The sequence below is a fragment of the Cenococcum geophilum genome, assembly GCF_001692895.1.
Source record: "Cenococcum geophilum 1.58 unplaced genomic scaffold K441scaffold_10, whole genome shotgun sequence".
Classification (NCBI taxonomy): Eukaryota; Fungi; Ascomycota; class Dothideomycetes; order Gloniales; family Gloniaceae; genus Cenococcum; species Cenococcum geophilum.
Genome location: NW_027137568.1, coordinates 2,344,981 through 2,365,209, shown reverse-complemented (window position 1 = coordinate 2,365,209; position 20,229 = coordinate 2,344,981). Strand labels below are relative to the sequence as shown.

The 20,229-nt window shown below is 49.6% G+C and overlaps 7 protein-coding genes across 7 annotated transcripts; 3 read left to right on the top strand and 4 right to left on the bottom strand.

Moving 5' to 3' along the window:
• Positions 1-776: 776 nt before the first annotated feature.
• K441DRAFT_685554 (uncharacterized protein) lies at positions 777-2,807 on the bottom strand (the record flags this gene model as incomplete). The annotated part of the gene is made up of 2 exons (XM_067651896.1): positions 777-2,410; positions 2,678-2,807. 2 exons carry the CDS (start codon positions 2,805-2,807, stop codon positions 777-779), a joined length of 1,764 nt encoding a protein of 587 aa, XP_067506820.1.
• Positions 2,808-4,109: 1,302 nt separating this feature from the next.
• On the bottom strand, positions 4,110-5,294 carry K441DRAFT_704052 (PQ loop repeat protein; the record flags this gene model as incomplete). Its single annotated transcript, XM_067653514.1, has 4 exons — positions 5,061-5,294; positions 4,885-5,004; positions 4,242-4,791; positions 4,110-4,184 (listed from the first exon to the last, which is right to left on the bottom strand). Exons 1-4 carry the CDS (start codon positions 5,102-5,104, stop codon positions 4,110-4,112), a joined length of 789 nt encoding a protein of 262 aa, XP_067506819.1. The 5' UTR covers positions 5,105-5,294.
• Positions 5,295-5,440: 146 nt separating this feature from the next.
• On the top strand, positions 5,441-6,769 carry K441DRAFT_656051 (uncharacterized protein). Its single transcript, XM_067647953.1, has 3 exons — positions 5,441-5,587; positions 5,636-6,118; positions 6,220-6,769. Exons 1-3 carry the CDS (start codon positions 5,560-5,562, stop codon positions 6,351-6,353), a joined length of 645 nt encoding a protein of 214 aa, XP_067506818.1. The 5' UTR covers positions 5,441-5,559; the 3' UTR covers positions 6,354-6,769.
• A 1,003-nt stretch (positions 6,770-7,772) lies between these two features.
• K441DRAFT_631455 (uncharacterized protein) lies at positions 7,773-11,784 on the bottom strand (the record flags this gene model as incomplete). Its single annotated transcript, XM_067646316.1, has 11 exons — positions 11,515-11,784; positions 11,349-11,425; positions 11,214-11,291; positions 11,097-11,160; positions 9,699-11,047; positions 9,249-9,647; positions 9,152-9,199; positions 8,987-9,100; positions 8,756-8,938; positions 8,614-8,705; positions 7,773-8,086 (listed from the first exon to the last, which is right to left on the bottom strand). Coding segments are annotated over exons 1-11 (2,847 nt in total), but the record flags the coding sequence as incomplete, so codon positions are not given.
• Positions 11,785-11,805: 21 nt separating this feature from the next.
• K441DRAFT_704050 (IF4E-domain-containing protein) lies at positions 11,806-13,890 on the bottom strand. The gene is made up of 3 exons (XM_067653513.1): positions 13,440-13,890; positions 12,518-13,375; positions 11,806-12,468 (listed from the first exon to the last, which is right to left on the bottom strand). The coding sequence occupies exons 1-3, from the start codon at positions 13,478-13,480 to the stop codon at positions 12,267-12,269; spliced, it is 1,101 nt and encodes a 366-aa protein (XP_067506816.1). The 5' UTR covers positions 13,481-13,890; the 3' UTR covers positions 11,806-12,266.
• Positions 13,891-15,377: 1,487 nt separating this feature from the next.
• Positions 15,378-16,655, top strand: K441DRAFT_17708 (uncharacterized protein). The gene is made up of 3 exons (XM_067640353.1): positions 15,378-15,563; positions 15,610-16,294; positions 16,357-16,655. The coding sequence occupies exons 1-3, from the start codon at positions 15,485-15,487 to the stop codon at positions 16,442-16,444; spliced, it is 852 nt and encodes a 283-aa protein (XP_067506815.1). The 5' UTR covers positions 15,378-15,484; the 3' UTR covers positions 16,445-16,655.
• An 886-nt stretch (positions 16,656-17,541) lies between these two features.
• Positions 17,542-19,732, top strand: K441DRAFT_631445 (uncharacterized protein). The gene is made up of 3 exons (XM_067646315.1): positions 17,542-18,436; positions 18,488-18,712; positions 18,775-19,732. Exons 1-3 carry the CDS (start codon positions 17,662-17,664, stop codon positions 19,500-19,502), a joined length of 1,728 nt encoding a protein of 575 aa, XP_067506814.1. The 5' UTR covers positions 17,542-17,661; the 3' UTR covers positions 19,503-19,732.
• Positions 19,733-20,229: the final 497 nt, after the last annotated feature.

Here is a 20,229-nt window from a genome sequence, read left to right as displayed (position 1 = left end):
TGCCAATATCGGAGCCCTCGAGCTCCCCAGCACCCCCTCAGGAAATTCTCAGGAGCCAGCTCGACGGTTCCATAGGCGAAATACGGAGAATAAGCTTACGTAGACAAATGCAAAGGCCGCAGAACAGCTCGATATCACTTCAGAAAATAGATGCAGGAAAAAAAAGGTGGTAGAGTAGCCGGGTAACACATCTCCGCGGCATGCCACACCATCAATTAAGTTTAGCAAGAGAAGAGTATCAGATATTTCGGCCTGGACTAATATACAGCGAAACGGACCGATCACCAATGGTACGCTACCAGCGATCCGATCCCACCGCAGCGCGCCAAACCTTATGCGCAGAGACGTCAAGGTAACCCCAACAACAAGGGTATAAAAATATAAAAATATAGTAACAGTCGGTACTACCAGCCGTTACTCGCCGCCGGAGCTCGGCATCTCCGGGATAACTTCGAAACATGCAAAAAGTAGGAAATATGCTGCCGTCAAATACTCGAGTGAGACAGCACAGGGAAAAGGGAGTAGAGACAGCTGCCAGACTGCTCCTCGAGTCCGGCCGGGAATCTGCCAAACCGCAACGCCTCGCAAAGAGATACTTTTGTAATAAAAATTGGATCGCAAAACCCTGGGTTCCGTGGAATCGTGAGTGCGCCTAACTGAGAAACTGGCAGGGAAGGATGGACCGAAATATGAGGAGATGCCCGCAAACACCCCAAGGTTGGACCAAAGCGAAGAAAAGTAATGTACAAGATACAAAGGCTACCGAAATACTACCTCTATGTAGGCAGTGAGCTGGTACCGTTGATTAGAGTGGATATAGGCAGACCGGGAGAGCCAGATTGAGTTTGGCGCATCTCGGTTGTTTGCGACACAGGCAGTCCATTTGGTCTTGGAGTCATAGGAGAATCGCTCTTCTTTCGCTTTTCGTTCGCTACCTTGATGAGTTCAGCGTTCGGACCGTCTGAAGGACGAGGTGTTAGGGGAACCATGCTTTGCTGCAAGGTTGCTATGACACTGGCAGTATCCAGCTCCAAGGCACTGTACTTTCTAGAAAGCTGTATTGTGTCTCTTCGGGCAGTTGGGGAAACGGGCCTCAGATTATTGACCCAATCCATGTTGTCGTCTACTGAGAGCCTACCTTCAAAGAGGGGGAAGGCATCACTACAGCCGATTGAATAGCGTTTCGACATATTCATGTCAGGGACTGGAGCGTTATCATTGCGAGGATCTACCGCGTCCAGGGCGCTGCCTACTGAGAGGTATCGGGAGGTGAACATGTCTAATGCGCCGGATTTCTTCATTCTGGAAATCCTCCGACACCAGGCTCTTTGACGAGGGTTGGCCATGCAGTCAGAGCAAGTACCCGGACCAGTATTTGGACAGTCGCTAGATGAAGACTCGTTTGGCGTAGCGTTGTTCCAATCTCGGGGTGGAGGACGCATATCGTCACTAGTTATGGTTTTCCTAAGTTCCTCGTCTTTGCATAAGCAATTTGCATCGTCTGTGCAAAAGCCACAGTTTGAGTCTTGATCGTTTGACTGGGTCAAGAAGGTGATGGACGGTCGTTTGTCGAGTCGAGGCCGTTTATTTGAGAATTGTACAGTGAAATCAATCTCGCGGTCCGCGAAATTTGAAGCTGAATCGTTGGAGGGAGTATCGCCTGCTCGAACACCCTTCGCCGGAGAGCTGGGGTCTTTTCCAGTAACGTTGTGTAAAGGTAATGCTGGCACATAGGACTTGGGACTTGGTAGTTTAGCAAGTTCATCAATACATGGACATTCGCCATTGTCCTTGCAGTCACCACACCCAAGATCTACCTTTGATGTTTGATAAGATTGAGGAGTGCCAATCAGCGGGGTAAGAAGTGAGATGGAATCGCGCGCTGGTGAATCCTGTCGTGTGGTTGCTATCCGATCATGGGGGAAGCGTATCTGCTTTTCGCTCCAGCTGTTGGCATCTCTTTCTCTTGCCCGCCGGTTTAGCCGCTCAATCTGTTGCTGTAGACTTGTAGTCTGACCTTTCCAGTAATCCCTCTCTTGCATGTAACGCTTCTCCGACTCCGCTGTCTTTGCAAGTGCTGCTTGTAGCTGACTTATTTCTATTGATTTCTCACCCAGCTCACGTGTATACCGTTGTTCCGCACTCTCGACTTGTGCCTGCATCTCGTTAAGCTTCGCCGCCTTCCTGGCTCGGAAAGCCCGCTGCGACTCCCGATTCTGAGCCTTTCGCTTCGACGCTGGCTCATCTGTAGCTGGCTTGCGGCCTGGCTTGGGTCTTGGAGGCACCACATAGCTTGCGCTTGTGGGACCACTCCCCAGTGGAGAGGGTTGGGCATTTTCGCTTGGTTGAGTGGACGCCGTGGCCACTGCGGCTTTGGATGTGAGTGAGGATGTCGGTGCGGGAGTAATTACTAGATGATGTTAGCGAAAGGTACGTTTGCAGAATTTTCTGAATTGGCAATGGCAGTGGTGTTAGAGGCGTAGGAGGGCTCGGATCAAGACGCACGACCTGATTGCAGCAAAAGGAAAAATGCATAGCGGGCCTGACGGACACCCCGTCTTGGTCATACGGCTTGCAGGAGGCCGAGAGGCTCAGAGGAAGCACGAGGGTGGGAAGCAGGGTAGTGGGAGGTGGGGATTGAAGCGGAGAAAGAAGGGCAGTGCAAAGGCTGACTCACCTCGGGAATTGGAAGGTCTTGTTTGAGTATTGGCTGAGGCGGATGATGCAGGCGACGGAGTCTGGACGGGAGCATGGTCTTCTGGAAGGTCTGACGGAGAGGCAGTGGCGGAGTGGACGTCTGCAGACATGATGTTGTTTTGGTGGAGGATGAAGCGAATGGTAAGATTATCAGATCCAGATAACCAGGTCGGTGCGAGATCGGCGGAAGCTGGCGAGCAGGGGCAAAGCTGCAAGCGATGGAATGCCCTGTGCAGCTGACGACAACGCCAGCTTTGATCCTGGAATCCTAGGATTCGAGACGGAAAGAGAAACGCTATATACCAACAAATGAAGAAGTCCGCTATTTTCAATCCGACACCATGACGCGGGATAGCATATATCTTCTCCAATAAGCGCTCATATTACTTTTGGTCTGGAGTTTGGAACTCGAGCACAGCGCTGGTTGGCGTTGCGGCATGGACCGTTGCGGCCATGCCGTGACTCGTGTACCATACCGCTGTTCACCACTGGAGATTTGGACTTTGTAATTATACTTTTTTGCCTTGGGTCAAATACTACAAACAAGCCCCTCTTCTCTCCCCAGCTATGCTATTACATGTACCTGATCCATTCGATCCGCGTGCTCTATTTACCTCTATTTACCTCCATATACCCACCACAAGCAGTAATATTCGGTGTTGGTGCGTTTATTACTGCTAAAGTACCCTGATGTCCACTGTCCTCCTCAATTTTTCCCGGCCAATGACAGCGGTAAGCAGCCACTTTGGCGTTCCGTTGTAATGAATGAGTCGTCCCTTCCCTTCCCGGCTCCCGCTACCCCGTTTTTTCCGTATTTCAAGCCTGACTCGAGCCATCTACTGACGAAGCTCAACCGGCGTTTGGTCCTGGGAGATATTTTATGCACAAGACACATTATGACGTATTCATTCTTCTCTCCATAACCTCCCAACGCCGATTCAAATGCGGAAAAGTGCACTCGATTGGACTGGACTTGTAACCGCAATTCTACTCATCTCTAATTGACAAATCGGGACTTAGGGCCGCATCGACGTCGCCCAGCAAGGAAGAATTTTCCGGCTGCATGGCTAAGTCTCACGTTCGAAGATAGGGTTTCTGGGCATGGCTTATGCTACCACCTAAAATAGCAAGATTGCCAAGGAGCGTTGGTCACATCAATCTCCAAGAGCCGATCTGTGACATAGACTAGCGTTCGATGCGCTAGTTATTGCGTAGTATGCTGATGCTCAGAAATAGATGCTCCCGATTAAACGTGCTGTATATCATCTAAAGAGGCCAGCCAAGACCGTGAAATGCCAAACTCCAAGTCTTTCCATAGCCACCACACCAATGAAACCATCACCCAAAATCCAATGCGTATCCAATGGCATCGCACAGAAACCTCCTTTTTTATTATCTTCTTCAGCTCCTCCTTATGTCAACCTCGCCCTCTCCCACCCCCCCATCGGCACCTCAAGCGGCACACCCTTCTCCCCCATCACCGGCCCCTTTTCCCCAATCCCAAACCCATTCGCGACCGGCTCCCTGCCCAGCGCCTTCCCCACCGGCGCGCCCTCCACGCCATCGCCAAAGACCCACCACTGCACGCCCAGGCCCATATCGCACGCCATCTGGAACACGCCGCACAGCTTGAACGCAATCGGGACCTCCTTGTCGCCGCTGGCGAAGAAGAACCACATCTTGAACACGTCGCCGATCAGCCAGTTCGCGATCACCGACACCCGGAAACCCTTGCACCCGCGCCGCCGCTGATTCGCGACCATCTGCGGCAGCGGCAGCGTCGCCTCGATCGCCAGCGCCACGTACCCCAGCAGCGCCGTGTATGGCTGGAACAGGCTCGTCGACGCGAGCAGCATGTGTAGGATTAGCAGCGTCCCTGTGAAGTAGGACAGGAAGGCCCAGTAGGGGCGCGCCATGCGCCATTGCCAGAAGTCGTAGGGCCGCGGTGTCGGCGCCGGCTGGAATGGCGTGTGGTGTGTGATGGCGGGACGGTTGGTGAGTGCGACGTGGAGGAGGAGCAGTTGGACCGTTATCATAAGGATGGATTGGAGGAGGAGTGAGGTCGAGAAGTGCGCGCCGAACCAGTAGTAGACCCTGGTTGCAAATTAGTGATTTTTCTGAGGAGAAAGGGAATTGGGTAGGGAGGGAAGCACAGGACGATACGGAAGAGTAGAGGAAAGAGCGTACTTTAGAATACTAGCTACGAGCATTATAAGCGGTATGTCGAGTGAGAAGCCGGCGGAGGAGCGGGTGCGGTGGATTGAGTATATCTGATCCGCATATGAAGTTATTGGAGACGTGACGATACTACCATTCCGTTAGTCTCCAGCCTTCATATCGTTCTCAATTCAACCCAAACATACAATATCGGCGCAATCGTCGTCACCACCGCGTTAAGGAACCCCATCTTGTCCGTAAAAACCTCCCACTCTTCGGATCTCGTCGGAGTGTCTGGAGTCGAGAGGAAGGGCGGCTGAGGGCGGTTGAAGAACGGAAAAGCGTGGAGACTTCGTCGCCCTATCCCATCAAACGTATAATCTTACAAAAATACGCTTAACAGACTGGCAAGTAAGGAGTAGGATGTCGTGTGCCAATTATCTGCTCCCTTGCGAGAAACTTCGAGCAACGCAGTTTTTCCGGCCAGTGCATTAGCGCCGGCTAGCTGCCGCCGTAGGGCTGAGCGCACCCGAGATTGCGATTAGGTCGTTATCAACATGGCCTATCAAATTAATACCATTTTCAATTCATGACTCATAATAGACCACAGTTCCCTCATACAATACTTTCAACTCCATAGGCACATTCGCATAAACTTATCACATTCATCCCCAGACAGCGCATCCCAACCCAATTGCACCCGCCATGGGCGACCACACAGCCTTCTTTTACGGTAACCCTTCCCTCTCTCCCGCCAAGCCCCCTCCTAACCCTGTCCCAGGCACGCTCATGGCCCCCGCAGTCCTCCACCGCGTCATCTACGGCACCAGCACGCCGACCGCATGGCAGACATCCCTCCTGCGCATCCGGCCCGCGCTGCTGCGCTCCTTCCAGCGCCACAAAGTCCTGCACGCCGACTATCCCGCCATCCTGCCCGCCAACAGCGCCGCCTCCGTGCGCGGTACCCTTGTTACTGGCCTCACTGACGGCGACATCTGGCGTCTCGACATCTTCGAGGGCTACGAGTACCAGCGGCGGAAGGTGCGCGTGCGCGTTCTGGCAGAGGCCGGTGAGGGCATGGGGACGATCGACATGCAGGGAGGGGCCGCCGAGGACGCGGAGGAGGGCGAGGAGGTGGAGGCGGAGGTGTACGTGTGGGTTGCCGGGAAGCATCGGCTAGAAGCGCAGGAGTGGGATTTCGGCGAGTTCGTGAGGGATAAGATGGGGAGGTGGGTTGGCAGAGAGGCCCAGGGAGAGTATGCTGGTAGGGCTTCCACAATTGGCACCTTAGCTTCGTCCATTGCCGTTGCTGAGAGGTGGTAGTGGATGAAGTGTTGTATTGTATTGCGCTAACTGTGATATTAGAGGTTGATGACGCGGTCGCGGCGAAGGAGGGCAACCCAGACCCTACGGGGGGCAGGGGCGCGAATGGAACTATTACGAAGACACTAGAAGAGGAAAAAGCAAAAGCAAAGGAGATTCTAAAGAGTGCTGTATAATATTCGAAGTGACTAGAGTGTAGTTTGGTATTAGAAGATGTTCGATTAAAGAAGACGCTAGAAGAATAGATAAAGGGGACTGTGCAACAAGAGCGCTTCGAGGGATCTCTAGAGCTTAGAGGATTTTCCTACGGAGGGTGTAAGAGCTAAGGTGATTACCCTAACAAGCATATATAAGACGATCTAGTGGATATAGACATGAAGAATCTTAAGGTACCTCCCAAGAGCACCGTAAACCGCCCAGTAAGAAGTCATGATTTACCAGTAGATATATTATATCAGCAAATGTAGAACCTGCCATCGGGATCCGTAGACCCGGTATCTCTCACTAACCCCATGAAGTTCTATAGCACAGATTGCAAAACGCCAGTAAAGCAGAGAATAAATCACTCGTGTAAATCCATTCCCGCAATACTCCCGTCGTTAGTTAGAGTAATCACTCTTTGCAAAAAGACACCAACGCCGGGGCTATGCCGCCAGGAGTTCCTATATGCTCAAATAACGGAAGGAGAAGGCACTGAGCAGAACCTATCAATTCAGGGTTTGTAGCTAGAGGTCTACCCGGATTATACCTGAGCGAGCCGATAGTCCTGGTATGAAACTGGCCCAGTCCTAGCATCCCAGTATCTAAACCAGGGATATTGGAGGTCGGAGAAACATCAAGAACATCAAACCAAGAAAAGTATCAGACTAATACGTTTTGCCTCGAGTCGGAGGCCTTTGAGTGTCTTCAGCCGGCTGTCGTCGACTGGAAGGAGATGGGTTTGTCAAGGATAACGGCTGAATTAAATGATCATTTTCAGCGTAGTCAGTATTGGCATCGACTTCAATCATCCGCCGTTCTCGTCGCCGGTTTTGGGCTTCAGCGGAATAACCCGCAGAACGCTCTAATTGGTCGCGTAATGTGTCTTTTAAGAAACCGGCGTCTGCGAACTCTTGAGACTCATTTGTATTCTTCAGAAGATGAACATCATTCGAATGAGAGGTCACAGGCGTGGGAGATGGCTGAGAATCTGCGATTTCAATCAGTTCCTCCGAGCTTTCAACGCGAGCAGCCAGAGGAAGACTGTTTAGACCCACAGTCCTAGCCTGGGACTGTGAATCTTCGATCTCGACCAGTTCCTCCGAGTTACCTATATGACGTCCTTGGCGGAGATCGTTTGGATCGCGTGAAGACTTCTGTCTCGAGCGAGCATTGACATCAGATTCAACCGACATAGCCACCTTTGGTTCCGTCGGTTCAGCTTTTGGTTGCCGTCTTTGGATAACGACCTGGGGACTATTTGGTGGTCGAGGTGGTGATTGTTGTTTCAGGAGTACTGGAGTCGATCGTTCGAGGCTTGCCTCCGAGGCTTGCCTCTTACTAGGGGACATTTTCTTCTTTCTCTTCTCGCGCTTCTCTAACTCCAGCTTTCGTCTTTCAGCCTGCTGCTCCTTTGCGAGCTTGAAAAGGAGATCGCGTATGCAGTTCCTCGTTTGCTTAGGATCCAAGTCAGGCCAATCTATCTCTACACTCATCTCCCGAGTTAGGATCTTGGTAACAAATTCCCTTGGGTTAACAAAGAACTTGTCTAGATAACCCAGAAGGAAAAGCCCGCAATCGCAGAAATTATTCTGCAGCGGGATCTCCTTTGGGTTCATAGATTTGTCAATGATTGCGTCAATGCTACGCTTCGCTTTCCCTTCCTCTGAAACGTAGTCTTTGAGGTGTCTGACTGTCCTAGGGTGAGTTGCTCCAAGGGAATCTAGCACAATGATAATAGGTCTGTAAAGCTTGCGTTAGAAATGAAGGTGTAGAAGACATTTGTGGAAATTACTGACTCATCTGGATCATACTTTTTCAATCCCGGTGCCGACTTTCTCCTTGACTTCTTCTTTCCTCCAATGTCCGATTTTGGGGTCGGGCTTGCTAACAGGCGGCCTGCTGATTCTTCCTGTATTGATAGATTTCGCATTGCGAGTGTCTCTTGAAAAGGAGATGTGGCATAAGAACGCCGGTTTTCTTGTGGGTCAGGCCATTCTTCATCGTCGTATTTTATTTGCTGCTCATCTTGCGCTTGTGGAATCCCACGTTTGACAAGGTTCATGTCATGTTGGATCAACGAGAGGTCTTCGGACTCGTCCCGATCAAGAGGATCATCGATGACATCGGGGTCATTAGATTCATAGATAGAATTTTCCTTTCTTTTCCGTTCAGTCTCATCTGAGGAATTGTTGATGGCATCTTGAATCTTGTCGCTTTCCCCAAGCTGGTTTGGACTAGATCTTGTGGCAGCTTCCGATGATAGCTCTTTATGGAGAATGCGATCGATTTTGGTCAGATTGCATATGATTGCAACATACCAATGAGCACTGGAACGACCACTAAGTGGGTTGCAAACATGATTGATTAAGTGACTTACTCTTCATTTATTGGAACCACCACATAGTCGTAATTGAATATGTCTTCCTTGGCGGTCCAGCGTTGTACAGCGTTGTAGTTGATACCGCGCTGGCCCTTTTGAGGCTTCGAGAGCGAGCTGTAGAAATAGGTATTGAAGAAATATACCTTATTAGGCGGGAGATTCGCATTATTGTAGGCCCAGCTGAAGGACGTTAGATATCTTTAAAAGAATGGGCTTCGCAGTGCGTACTTCATATAAAAGTCGATCAGATTATCGTTCAGGAATTCGCCATCATCAAGACGTAGGAGATCGTCAAAATCTACGTGTGCCCGTCGGCGACCAGTGGGTGGATAGATGACAGGTCTAATAGAGTTAGTAAATCACAAATATCCATTCTTTTACAAAGCAGCTTACTGATCCCACTTAGGGCCCAGACCAGGATCGATAGAATAAGGGATGCTCCTTGTTTCTCGGTCAGTAAAAGGACTTAAGCATCGGGATAGTGACATACTCAGGAGGTGGTGGCGAAGGCCTTTGGTTTGATATCGTTCTGGATTTATCCATCGAGTTACTCAACCGTGTGCTACGAAGCCGGCCGGGAGATGGCTTCTGCTCAACAGATGTTGCATCTAGACAAACATTGTCTTTTAGATTCCGAAGCCTCTTCTCGGTCACGTCATCGGGGAGACTGGCGCGCAATTTCGATTTAAGGTTGTTTTGGCGTCGGTGCTCGACACTTGGTTCAACTGTCGCTTGGAGAGATTGTTGTGCGTGATTAGTTTCCCTCTGTGTCCGAGCCTGAAGAAGAGCCAGTTCGTCAACACCGTCATCATACATATCCGATGGACCCAAAGTATTGCATGATGGCCCGGCTTCAAGTTTTTGACCGAATAATGTGTCCATTTCCCCACTGAGGAGAATTATTAGCGCATGCATATCCACCATATTGCAGGGGTTTTACCTTGATTTTGAATATACTTTTATGTCGGGTGTAGTAACATACAAAAGAAATGCATTGTAACTTTTCCGGTCGGAAAACTCGAGATCATATGTCCATGTTTGAGTATTAACCCTAGAGCCTATGACACGAATTCGGCATTTTTCATCCTCCTTAAGGGCCCTGTTGATTTTCCGTAGTTCAATTCGGTCTTGTAGTACGTAGGACGACGAGTCCGCATCATAAATGCGGACATAGAAGCTCCTGGTTTCATCATCATACTTTAGATTTAGTGTAGGTCCGACAAACGTCTTTCCGTGTGTGCGAACCAATTTCATTGGCCACCCAGAATTGCGACCCTTCCCCGGTTTTCTTCTAGCAGCTGAATTGGCTGGCTGGGTGGTATTTGAAGGTTTATCCATCCTAGTTGAACGTTGTTCGGAAACACTCTCAGGCCTCTGTAATTCGTCAATGCTGCTATCAAGGTCGTCGATCCGCTTAAATTTCGTGCGAAGCGGGGGAGAACGAGACCTCTCCGACTGAAAGCCCCTCTTGAGACCACGGTAGATTGCCGAACTAGAGTAGGAATCTCGAACCTCGACGATATTATCTTCCTCACCAGACATATCTCCAGATCTATTATGGAAGTATTTGGACTTCAGACTGGATTCGTGGTCCTGAAGTGCGTGTCTAGGCGGCGAGGGCGATGCACTCTCTAACAAACGCTGAAGTGGTTCCATCAGATTCGATGATCTCTTAATCTCAGCGTGTTGAGGGATACTGTCGTCATCTGACACCTCGATTGCTAGGCCAGCATTCCCCGTTCTGTTGCGTCCCTGAGAAATTGAGAAAGTATTTGGTGGTGCACGCGTTGGTGTAGTGGATTTGCGGTTACCCGGCTGACTCTGAAGATGCTTTTGTTTCCTTCGGCGAGGATCTACAGTCTCGTTCACTGTTCGAAATTCATTTGGCGCAAAGCTACCATAAGCAGTCCTACGGCCGGAGTCAAAGCTATTTTGCGAGTGTGAGGAAAATGGTGACTGAACAAAAGACAGATCCCTCTCCGCAATTCGCTCTCGACGATGGGTGTCTGAGGGAGTCGGGTCGTCTTGTTCGAGATCGATGACATTCGAAGGAGACATGATGGTTTGTGTCTTTCTCCTCTTGTATGGCGACAGCTCTCCTTCAGGGCGCGCATAGATTCTCCCCTGCCTAACGACATTATCTCCGCGGCTCTCCTGTAACTTAAGGCTATCTAAACGCATAACCGACCGACGCTTTGTACTATACGTTTCAGGTCTTCCTCGAAGCCTCCCACCAAACGGTCCAGCATGACCCAACGTGTTGAGCGGCTTATAAATCCCAGGGAACGGCTGCAGCTATCTTCAGCTAGATTCAGTAAGGGTAGAGTAGTAGACTGACCTTAGATCTTGCCATAGGTGCTCGAGCAGTTGGAGGTTTTATAATAACAGCATCCGCCGGGGTCCTAAGACAAGCCATAAGTATTCTAACCAGGCCTCAGTGCACAAAAATCCTCACCCGTAGTCCCCTGTAAGCCGCCGCTCGTCAGGGCTTCTATAGTCTCTTCGACGCTCACGAATATTTGTCTCTGGTGGGCTGGTTGGATTTATGAGTATTCGTCTGCTTATATGTTCTCTTGATGGGTCACGGTACCGGTTACGAAGGTCTCGTTCTGCAGTTGTCGCTCTTGTGGATCCGCTCGCAAGGGTCGCGTGGGTAGCATCATTCGTCTAGTAGTAAGAGTGTTAACTCGTTTGCGAGCTCAAATAGTCCATCGCAGGACTTCACAAGCCAGCGTTGCTTTATGGGGATTACAGACCTCTGTGGAAGCCTTCTGGGCTTTGTTGGCGTCAGGCGGAGTGGTGGATGAGAAGAGACTTCCTACACTTTCTACGGCAGCACCAAGGCTACTGCTCAGAAACGCCGGTAATGCGGGCATCGGAGGCATTAGCGAGAGAGGGTTGTCAAGGTTGAAACAGCTTGGCCGGGCAAACTGTATAGGTACGGCTTTTGTGCGCCCAGAAATACCATTTTCACCAGCGTTGTGGGTGTGAAGTGTGGACGCGACTGACTAAAGGCTCTCCACTTGCGGTTCAGTTGAGGTTAACAACCCTGACGTACAGTTCACTCTCGCTTCCTTTGAGCCTCGAGGAACCAAGACACAAAACGCCACCGGCTCGGACTGTTAGCTACATTTACACTTAATATTTCCGGACACGTAAAGTGCCTCATGATCCCTATGACCTTTTATATTTGCAAATCTCTCCAGCATGTCATTTTCTGCGTGGACCGTGTCTCGTAGACTGGACCATTAGCCCATGAATCTCAATTCACTGACCCCACCCGTTACAAGTTCACAATGCTGCCCAACACAAAACTGAAAAATCGCGGCTAGAATACAGGTAGTGGTTGTGAAACGCTATACGCTCCTCTCCACCCAAGAAAAGAAACCCAAAAGCAGCCTTCCATGGATGCCAGAAAACCAAACGCACGCTAACCTAACCCGATGAATTCATTGAAGCCGTATAATGCATGCAATTAGTGATGAAAGCTTAAAATATAGCGTCTCCCTCATGAGCCTGTCGTGGTCTTGTCTTTGTTGGGAGCTGACTCCTCAGCGTTGGAAACAGTTCGACGCTTCTCGGTGCTGTGATGTCCAGCTTTCTCCTGACGAGCTTGGTCAATCGCAGACCTCTGTGCTATGCTGTCATCATGGCTCTTCCAGACAATCTGTGTGTCTTGAGGTAGAGTGAGGACTCGCTTGATGGTTTCTCTGTGGGCAATTAGAGAATATTGATACTCAGGCATGAGTAGAAGCTCACCTAATTTTAATATTCCGACCACCATCATTCTTGGTCCAGATGCTAAAGACATCTTCGCCGCTCCTAACGCTCAAAACGGCACCACACACTTCTTCTCCTGCTTCAGCGAACTGGTCGCCAATCATAGCCATAAGCAAGTCTTCCCAGTACCGATCCGACACACCTTTCTTTAATCTCATTATCCATTTACCACCTTTTTTGTTCTCATCATCTTCCCACACGGGACGAATGCCTTCTTTGAAAAAATGATAGTCGGAGACGGTAGGAAGAGTGGAAGGTCGCTTTAGATGAACAAAGACCTTCCAAAAGTCCTGTGCAGTACTCATTTTACACAAGGGCTTTGTGGACTTCTCGTAGTCCGAGTTCTTGGACGTAGGAGGCCTATACCAGATTACCCAGGTATATTTTAACGGCCACGGCACTGCTAAATCTAATGAGGGTCCGCCTGACGCAGCGGCATCCTCCAACGTAGTGGTAGATTGAGACTCCTTGCGAGCATTACTCACAGATTTCGCTACTGGTTTGTCTCGTTTTTCGCTTGGTGTTGTGGGAGTTATAGCCGATGTGGCCGGTTTACCAAAATCGAAAGCAGTACCAGGTGTTTTGGGAGTTTTAGTTGCGGACCCAAAAGACGCAAAGGCTCCAGAACCCAGTCCAAAAGCCGTTGAAGCTCCTGCGGTCGGGGAAGCCAGGTTGCCGCTTGTTAAGGGCGACATGGCGTTGAAGGGATTCGATCTTCCACCATGCGAAGAAGTATCGCCACCAAAGCGCTTCGAAGAAGAGTAGCTGCGGGTTGGGTGGTCGTACTTTCCATCATGGTGGTCGGAATTGGACGTGGAAAGAGAGAGCTTGCTGGAGCTTTACGCAAAGAATCAGTACCTGAGCAACGCTTGACAAGGATGCGCGGGGTGGAGGGTCTTACTTCGAGCGGCGAGTCCATAGAGTCTCTCTATCCCTATCCATTGGCGAATAGCGGGTATCGATAGCGGCTGTTAGAGTAGAAAATGTCTCTGCAGGAAGCTTGGTAAGTTAAAGGAGCGAACAAGCAGCAGAGAAATGGCTGAGGCCACAAAGCCGTTGGTTCACAACGGGCCTGCGGTATTTTGCGATTCGCTAAGTCCCAGGAGATGTTCTGATATTTTGCAAAATTGGTATGGCGAGCTGAGCGCTTTGTCGCAGGATGTGATTGGAATATCGGCGGATAGGGNGGTATTTTAAGAGAAGGTAGAGGTACCGATCCTGTCTTCTGCCGGAGGCAAGTCTTCATGGAGCAAGCGCGCGTCCCAGCGGCTGGCTTGGCGACGCACGGCCACCAAAAGATTTCTTCCTGCTGCGAAATTTTGTTCTGTTCTCACCAAGACCACCAACTCAAATCATCGCCAGTTTGACAGTTCTTCCCCTACTCAGCTGGCGACTCCGAATGTGGTCGAGATTACGACACCCCTCTTTAAAACCGTCATCACGAGGGTCCCTCTCGGTGGCTTCCATGATGCGGTGACGACCTGAAAGCAGGGACATTCCTTTGTCACGAGGACCAACCTGATGCACCTTGTCTCGGATCGCTCATGCAATTCATTGTTCTAGGTTTCCGATATGTATGTATACATCCTCGCCTTTGTAATCTATACCCACGATCTCCCATAATGAGGAACAACAACAGCTCTGGTAATCCGACAAAGCTCAGCCGCGTGATACACTCTTGCTCTGGCATGTCGCTGGTTGAGCATGATGTCAAAAGGCAAAGTCTGAATATCGAACCAAAGTTACTGATATACATGGTCAATATGTTTCAAGAGCCGGGCTAATTATTGAGTCGTACACGTAGAATTCGTCGGAGGTCAACATTCTGGTGCATTTGTGGAAAATGGAGAATTGAGGGCATCCATAGCGGACATGAGAAACAATTCCTGTCTTGACGGTTGTGACCCTCCTAGCCTTATGCAAGACCAGGGATTAGGAAGAGATCAAGCAGATGCACGCGCCTTCTCCCATTGCAGGATGTCTATGTGCCTCTAAACCAGGGTCGTTTACTCGTTGCCAACCAGATTCCCCACCCTCTTATGCCCCTAGTCACACCCTCATAAAGAGCTCTAAATTACCTAGCAAAGGTATCTGATACTCCACTGAGGAACTCACTTTATTGTTACCGGCTCAGTTATATCCTTGAGGTAGCTTTAGATGCTTTATAAATAAAAGATTATATGTGTGTGAAGTACTCAAAGCTCTCATATACAAGTCACGTGGCTTGGCATGAATACAAGCTCGTCCCAAACATATACCTTGTGTTGTGATAACAGACAAACTACCTAGGCCTCGCTCCCGTATAAACGTTCGATGAACTGCCTCGAGAGTTGCTGTGTAACCAGGCTGAGCTCTCGAAAAGCAGACGCCGGGTGCGTACTCGGAAACGTGTAAGAGCAATCGAGGGCCTTGGAATACTACATTTGCCATGTGGAAGTTGCAGGATGATCCTCGTCGTTCGGGAGGCATCTACAAATCAAAATTTAGAGCTGGATAGATGCAATCAGCGCCAGAAGTGCTACTCTGGCTTGGCTCTAAAACGCCACCCCTTTGATATGACGCATTTTATTGCAGGTGGATTTTTAACGCGCATTATATAGGATAAGGAAATCCCATTTCGAGCTAAATCCTGGCTTGATTGCCTTTTTGAAAATATCCCTCTCCCCCGATTGGCTACGTCATTTCTTAAACGTTTTGCGGCCAACTACACAACGAAACCCCTCCATACCTAGCCACTCGACCTCAGTCAACTCCAATTAATCTACCTCACCTGCGTTAAATTTCAACATTTTCCACTTAAAAGCCGTCCTCAAACCCTTCCTCTTCCCGCGGGCACTTAGGGATAACACCACCTGAGACGGTCTTTCACGTGTCCCAGAGCTAGCACCTGCATTAACCTTAAAGCACGCTTCGGCCACGGTTGAACTATCGAACAGCCCGCCATCTATGCCCAACATGACACAACACTCTCCACAACTCTATTCACCTTCTCAGCATGGAACCGACGCTGAGAAGCGCCCTAGAGGTTTGCTCGTTACCCCGCTATGTGCCACTATCTCACATTCTCTCAGGCATTCTCAAGAATTCCAATTCCTATCAGCGATCTAGCTCACAAATATCGCCTACGAGCGAGGCTGCTCCTTTACAGCCAGTGCACTCAACAGAGAGGCCAGAATTGGGTCGGGAGTTGTCGGAGAAAGAAATCGTCCTACAGAATACCCTACAGAACGCTGGGCCTGCCCACCGCCGCTCGTCGTCCAATCCTCGCGGCCCTCCATCACGACGCCAGTCGGGCACTGGTGTTCATCACGCCGACGAGAATAGCCCGCGCCTTAAATGGGATGAAGCAAATCTATATCTGACGGAGCAACAACGAGACAGCACGATGAAGATTACAGAACCAAAGACACCGTTTGCCAGGCAGTACGATCCATCGGAAGATGAAGAAGAGATAGCCACTTTGAATGCGGAGGATCTGATAGTTGATGAACTCGACAAGGCCAGAAATCAAAGGAAACCCACCGGGATTGATGACATTCCAGAGTTTGACCTTGGAGAGCCTGAACTTGAGACCCGTGCCTCACATACTCCAGACAGTGAGAAGCGCGTCATAGTAGATGCAGATACAGTGGGCGAGGTCGGTAGACATGGCGAAGAATTCTCTGGCATGACCGCGGAGGAGCGAGAAAAACACCGCAAATTTGAGGAGATGCGACGGAAACACTACGAGATGAAGAATGTCAAGAACTTATTAGGGTATGAGGCATCCGTTTTGGTATAGCAATGTAACATTTTGTGCTTACCATAATACCCCACAGCCACCCTGAAGATCTAGACGCGGAAGACGAAGATGACAGCCAACCGCCTGTCCCTGCTCCAGCCCCTACCCTTTCAAACGGTCAGTAGCGACAACAAAGACATCTAGACCATCTAATAGCCCCAATCGCAATCAAGGCGAGCAGCGAGACAACCCCTCCGATGACTCCTTCCTCTGTACGAGATGTCGAAAGATCTTTACCCCTCGTTACTATTGCGGCCTCATTGAACCGATACTTCCTGTACTGTCCGATGACATCGTGGTTGGTTTCTCTTGTTTGCAACGCAGACCTGTCAAAGTTTCATCCCCTGCACCCTTTTCATAGCATTGTCCTGTTGCCGCCAGCGTTCTCGAATGTTGTCTTCAGAGCTACACATTCATCTTAGAACATAGCGCAAGCCCAGTGTTATTCAAATAAGGATAACTTTTTCCCTTACAGTGCTGTGAATATCGACATCCATTATTGAAGCTGAAATCATTTCATATTGACGTATTATCTGTCATATTGAGTTCATGCAGGACTTGATTTAAGCCCTATTTGCATCCTCAATCTTTCGACCTTCTGCTCTTTGCTTCCTGTCCTCTCTACTTCTAAGGTGAGTAACATTGCATCAACCAGCGTGCCTGCTAAGTCAGTATTTTGTTTTGAGCTAAACGCGAAGGGTTGATTGGGTTTCATTGACCAGTTAATTTGGCGATTTCCTTTGGCGTTGTAGGAAACTTTCAATAGGTCTACCTGTCTTTAGGCTATGCAGCACGGATGTGAGATGGCTGTTGGCTACGCGGGAAATGTTATTGATGTTGCTATCCAGCTATCAGCGATTTGATCCGATGCAGCGGCCAGCAGAGCCCCATACATTGTTTAAGTTCTCGTCTCAAGTTTGTCAAGTCGTTGCGCGATGTCGTCCTTGCGAAGCACAGTCGCGTCTGGCTTCGTGGCTAATTTAGTGCTTGTTGTGGACATAACCACGTGGAGCTGAGTTTGTTCACTTCGAGTGTGATAATACGTTACCTTACTTATACATAATGACACATCGACGGCCTCAACACATATATACCTTCAAGTAGTCTTCCATGAATTCAGTGGAGTCAAACCCACTAGATGACAGAAATTACGCCTTTGGTCCGCTGTGGCACAGGGGTCTTACCCAGCCACACTTAACATCGCTTGCGCTTTGATCGCGGGACGACGACGATCGGACTACCACCACCCAACTCTCATACACTCCGACATCTGCTCTCTTTTACGCCTCCTTTATTCTATTCTATTCCTCTTCAGTTTCACAAGGGCATAAAGACCTCAAAAATGACCAAAAACCACCCGAACCTTCGCAAAACAGTATCAACTGCCGACCTGTACTCAGAACCATCACCACCGCCAGTGCATGCCGGCCTGACACGCAATCTCACCACGATCCACCGTTCTCGCCCGAACCCCTTCATACAGGCTCGTGCTCTACAGCAACTAACATCTTCCCGTCACAGCATTGCTGGTCCGTTTAGCAGCCTTCTTGATACTGACGTTAACTTCGACTCTCATCCCCAACTCCAGAAATCACCCACTCCACCTCCCGTCCCACCGAAGCTAAAGCTCGCCCCCGTCCAGAACATCCCGCCACGCTCAGCTTTGGGGGCAGCCGACCCAGCAAAGTACACCAAGCCATTCTGCGAGTACATCACCAAGAACCCGACCGTATTCCATGCCGTAGATGCAGTGGCAAAACAGTTAGAGGAACATGGGTACTCTAAACTCTCGGAACGAGACAGCTGGAAGCTGAGGAAGGGCGGTAAGTATTATGTTGAACGGAATGACAGCAGTGTGATTGCATTTGCTGTGGGAGATGGATACGAACCGGGGAACGGAGCGGCTATATTGGCGGGACATGTCGATGCATTAACCGCAAAGCTCAAGCCGATCCCGAAGTTGCACACCAAGGCTGGTTATGTGCAGTTGGGGGTTGCGCCATATGCTGGGGCGCTGAATAACACCTGGTGGGATCGTGATTTAGGAATAGGAGGGCGGGTGTTGGTCAAGGAGGGAGGGAAGATAGTATCGAAATTGGTTAAGCTGGACTGGCCAAGTAGGTGATGAAGCTCGAAGAATACAATAGGTGATGCTGATCACGCTATAGTTGCTCGGATACCTACGTTGGCACCGCAATTCGGCGCTGCAGCAAACGGCCCATTTAACAAGGAGACAGAGATGGTGCCTATTGTCGGCCTTGACAACTCTGACATGCTTGTTGTCAAGGGTGAGGACTGGAAACCATCTCTTCTTAGTGGCGAGGGTGCTTTCATTTCCACGCAACCTGTGCGATTGGTCAAGGCAATCTCGAAGGAGTTGAGCATTACTGATTGTGAGTGGCCTAACACAAACATACCCGCAAAATATCGTCAGCCTGCTCACAAATTTTGGTAGACAGCAGCATCGTGAATTGGGAACTTGAGCTATTCGACATCCAGCCTGCTACTGTTGGCGGTCTGGAGAAGGAATTCATCTTCGCCGGCCGCATTGACGACAAACTATGCTCCTGGGCCGCTATCCAAGCCCTCATTAATAGCACTGACTCTAACGCTTCATCTAGCCAAATCAAAGTCGTTGGCCTCTTCGATGATGAGGAAATTGGCAGTCTGCTCCGTCAAGGCGCCTGTGGCAACTTCCTTCCCACCGTCATAGAGCGCGTTGTCGACTCTTTCGCCGATTCAAGCATCACGACCCTTGTTTCTCGTACTTACGCCAACAGCTTCATTGTGTCATCAGATGTCATTCATGCAGTGAACCCCAACTTCCTGAATGCGTATCTAGAGAACCACAGTCCGCGTCTGAACGTTGGCCTGGCCGTATCTGCCGACGCAAATGGACACATGACTACCGACGCTGCCAGCACAGCTATCCTACAGCGCTGCGCAAACAAGTGCAATGCTAAGTTGCAAGTATTCCAGATACGGAACGATGTTAGGAGTGGTGGCACTATCGGCCCCATGCTAAGCGCAAAAACTGGAATTAGAGCTATTGATGCCGGTATCCCACAGTTGAGCATGCACAGCATTCGTGCCACGACTGGCGCGCTGGATCCTGGCTTGGGGGTTATTGCTTTCCAAGGGTTCTTGGATCATTACGAGCATGTTGATGCGGAGTTCAAGTAGAATTTAACGTACTGATGGTGAAGCTAGTATTTACACTTTTCCATTCCAACGAAACCATCGTCTTGGGACTCAGGCCAAACCTAGATTATAGGTGTACTTGAATGCGTGTAACATATGTCTATGTTAAATGGTTCAGCCTGGAATTTATTACCGTTATGCTCAATACACAATGGAACCTAAACTCAAAGAACAAAATGAAATCCAAGTTCAGGTTGACTTTTGTTAGCTTCAAGTAAAGTTTTGATTCTCGTTACTCTCTGACTTCCTTATCCATATAAACCGCCTTCGGTCTCGATCCACCCTCTTGCGTCTACACTGGCATTACTCACAATGCCTCAACTTACTTTGTTAGCCACTATTGACTACAAAACAACACCAAACTTGTGAACTTGATCTCGAACAGAGAGATCAAAAAAAGCGTCGCTAACAGCGCTCAAGAACATTTCTTTATCGATTTTGCGCGAGGTTACAGTGGCCGTTACATCAAAAACACGTTTAAGCAATCCCAGCCCAAGTCAGTCTACGTGAAAGATACTCAAAGATTGCTCACATCTGGCATACCTCCTAATGATTCAAACACGCAGCCACACCCACTAACCTACTGCAAGGCTCAAAGCCCGCTTATACGCATCCCGACAGAACCCAGACTTCTAATATATGTATGCTAGAATCTTTGGGCCACCTCGCCAAGGCGAGGCGTAGTCGGGTAAGAAAGCAGGCTGCTAGT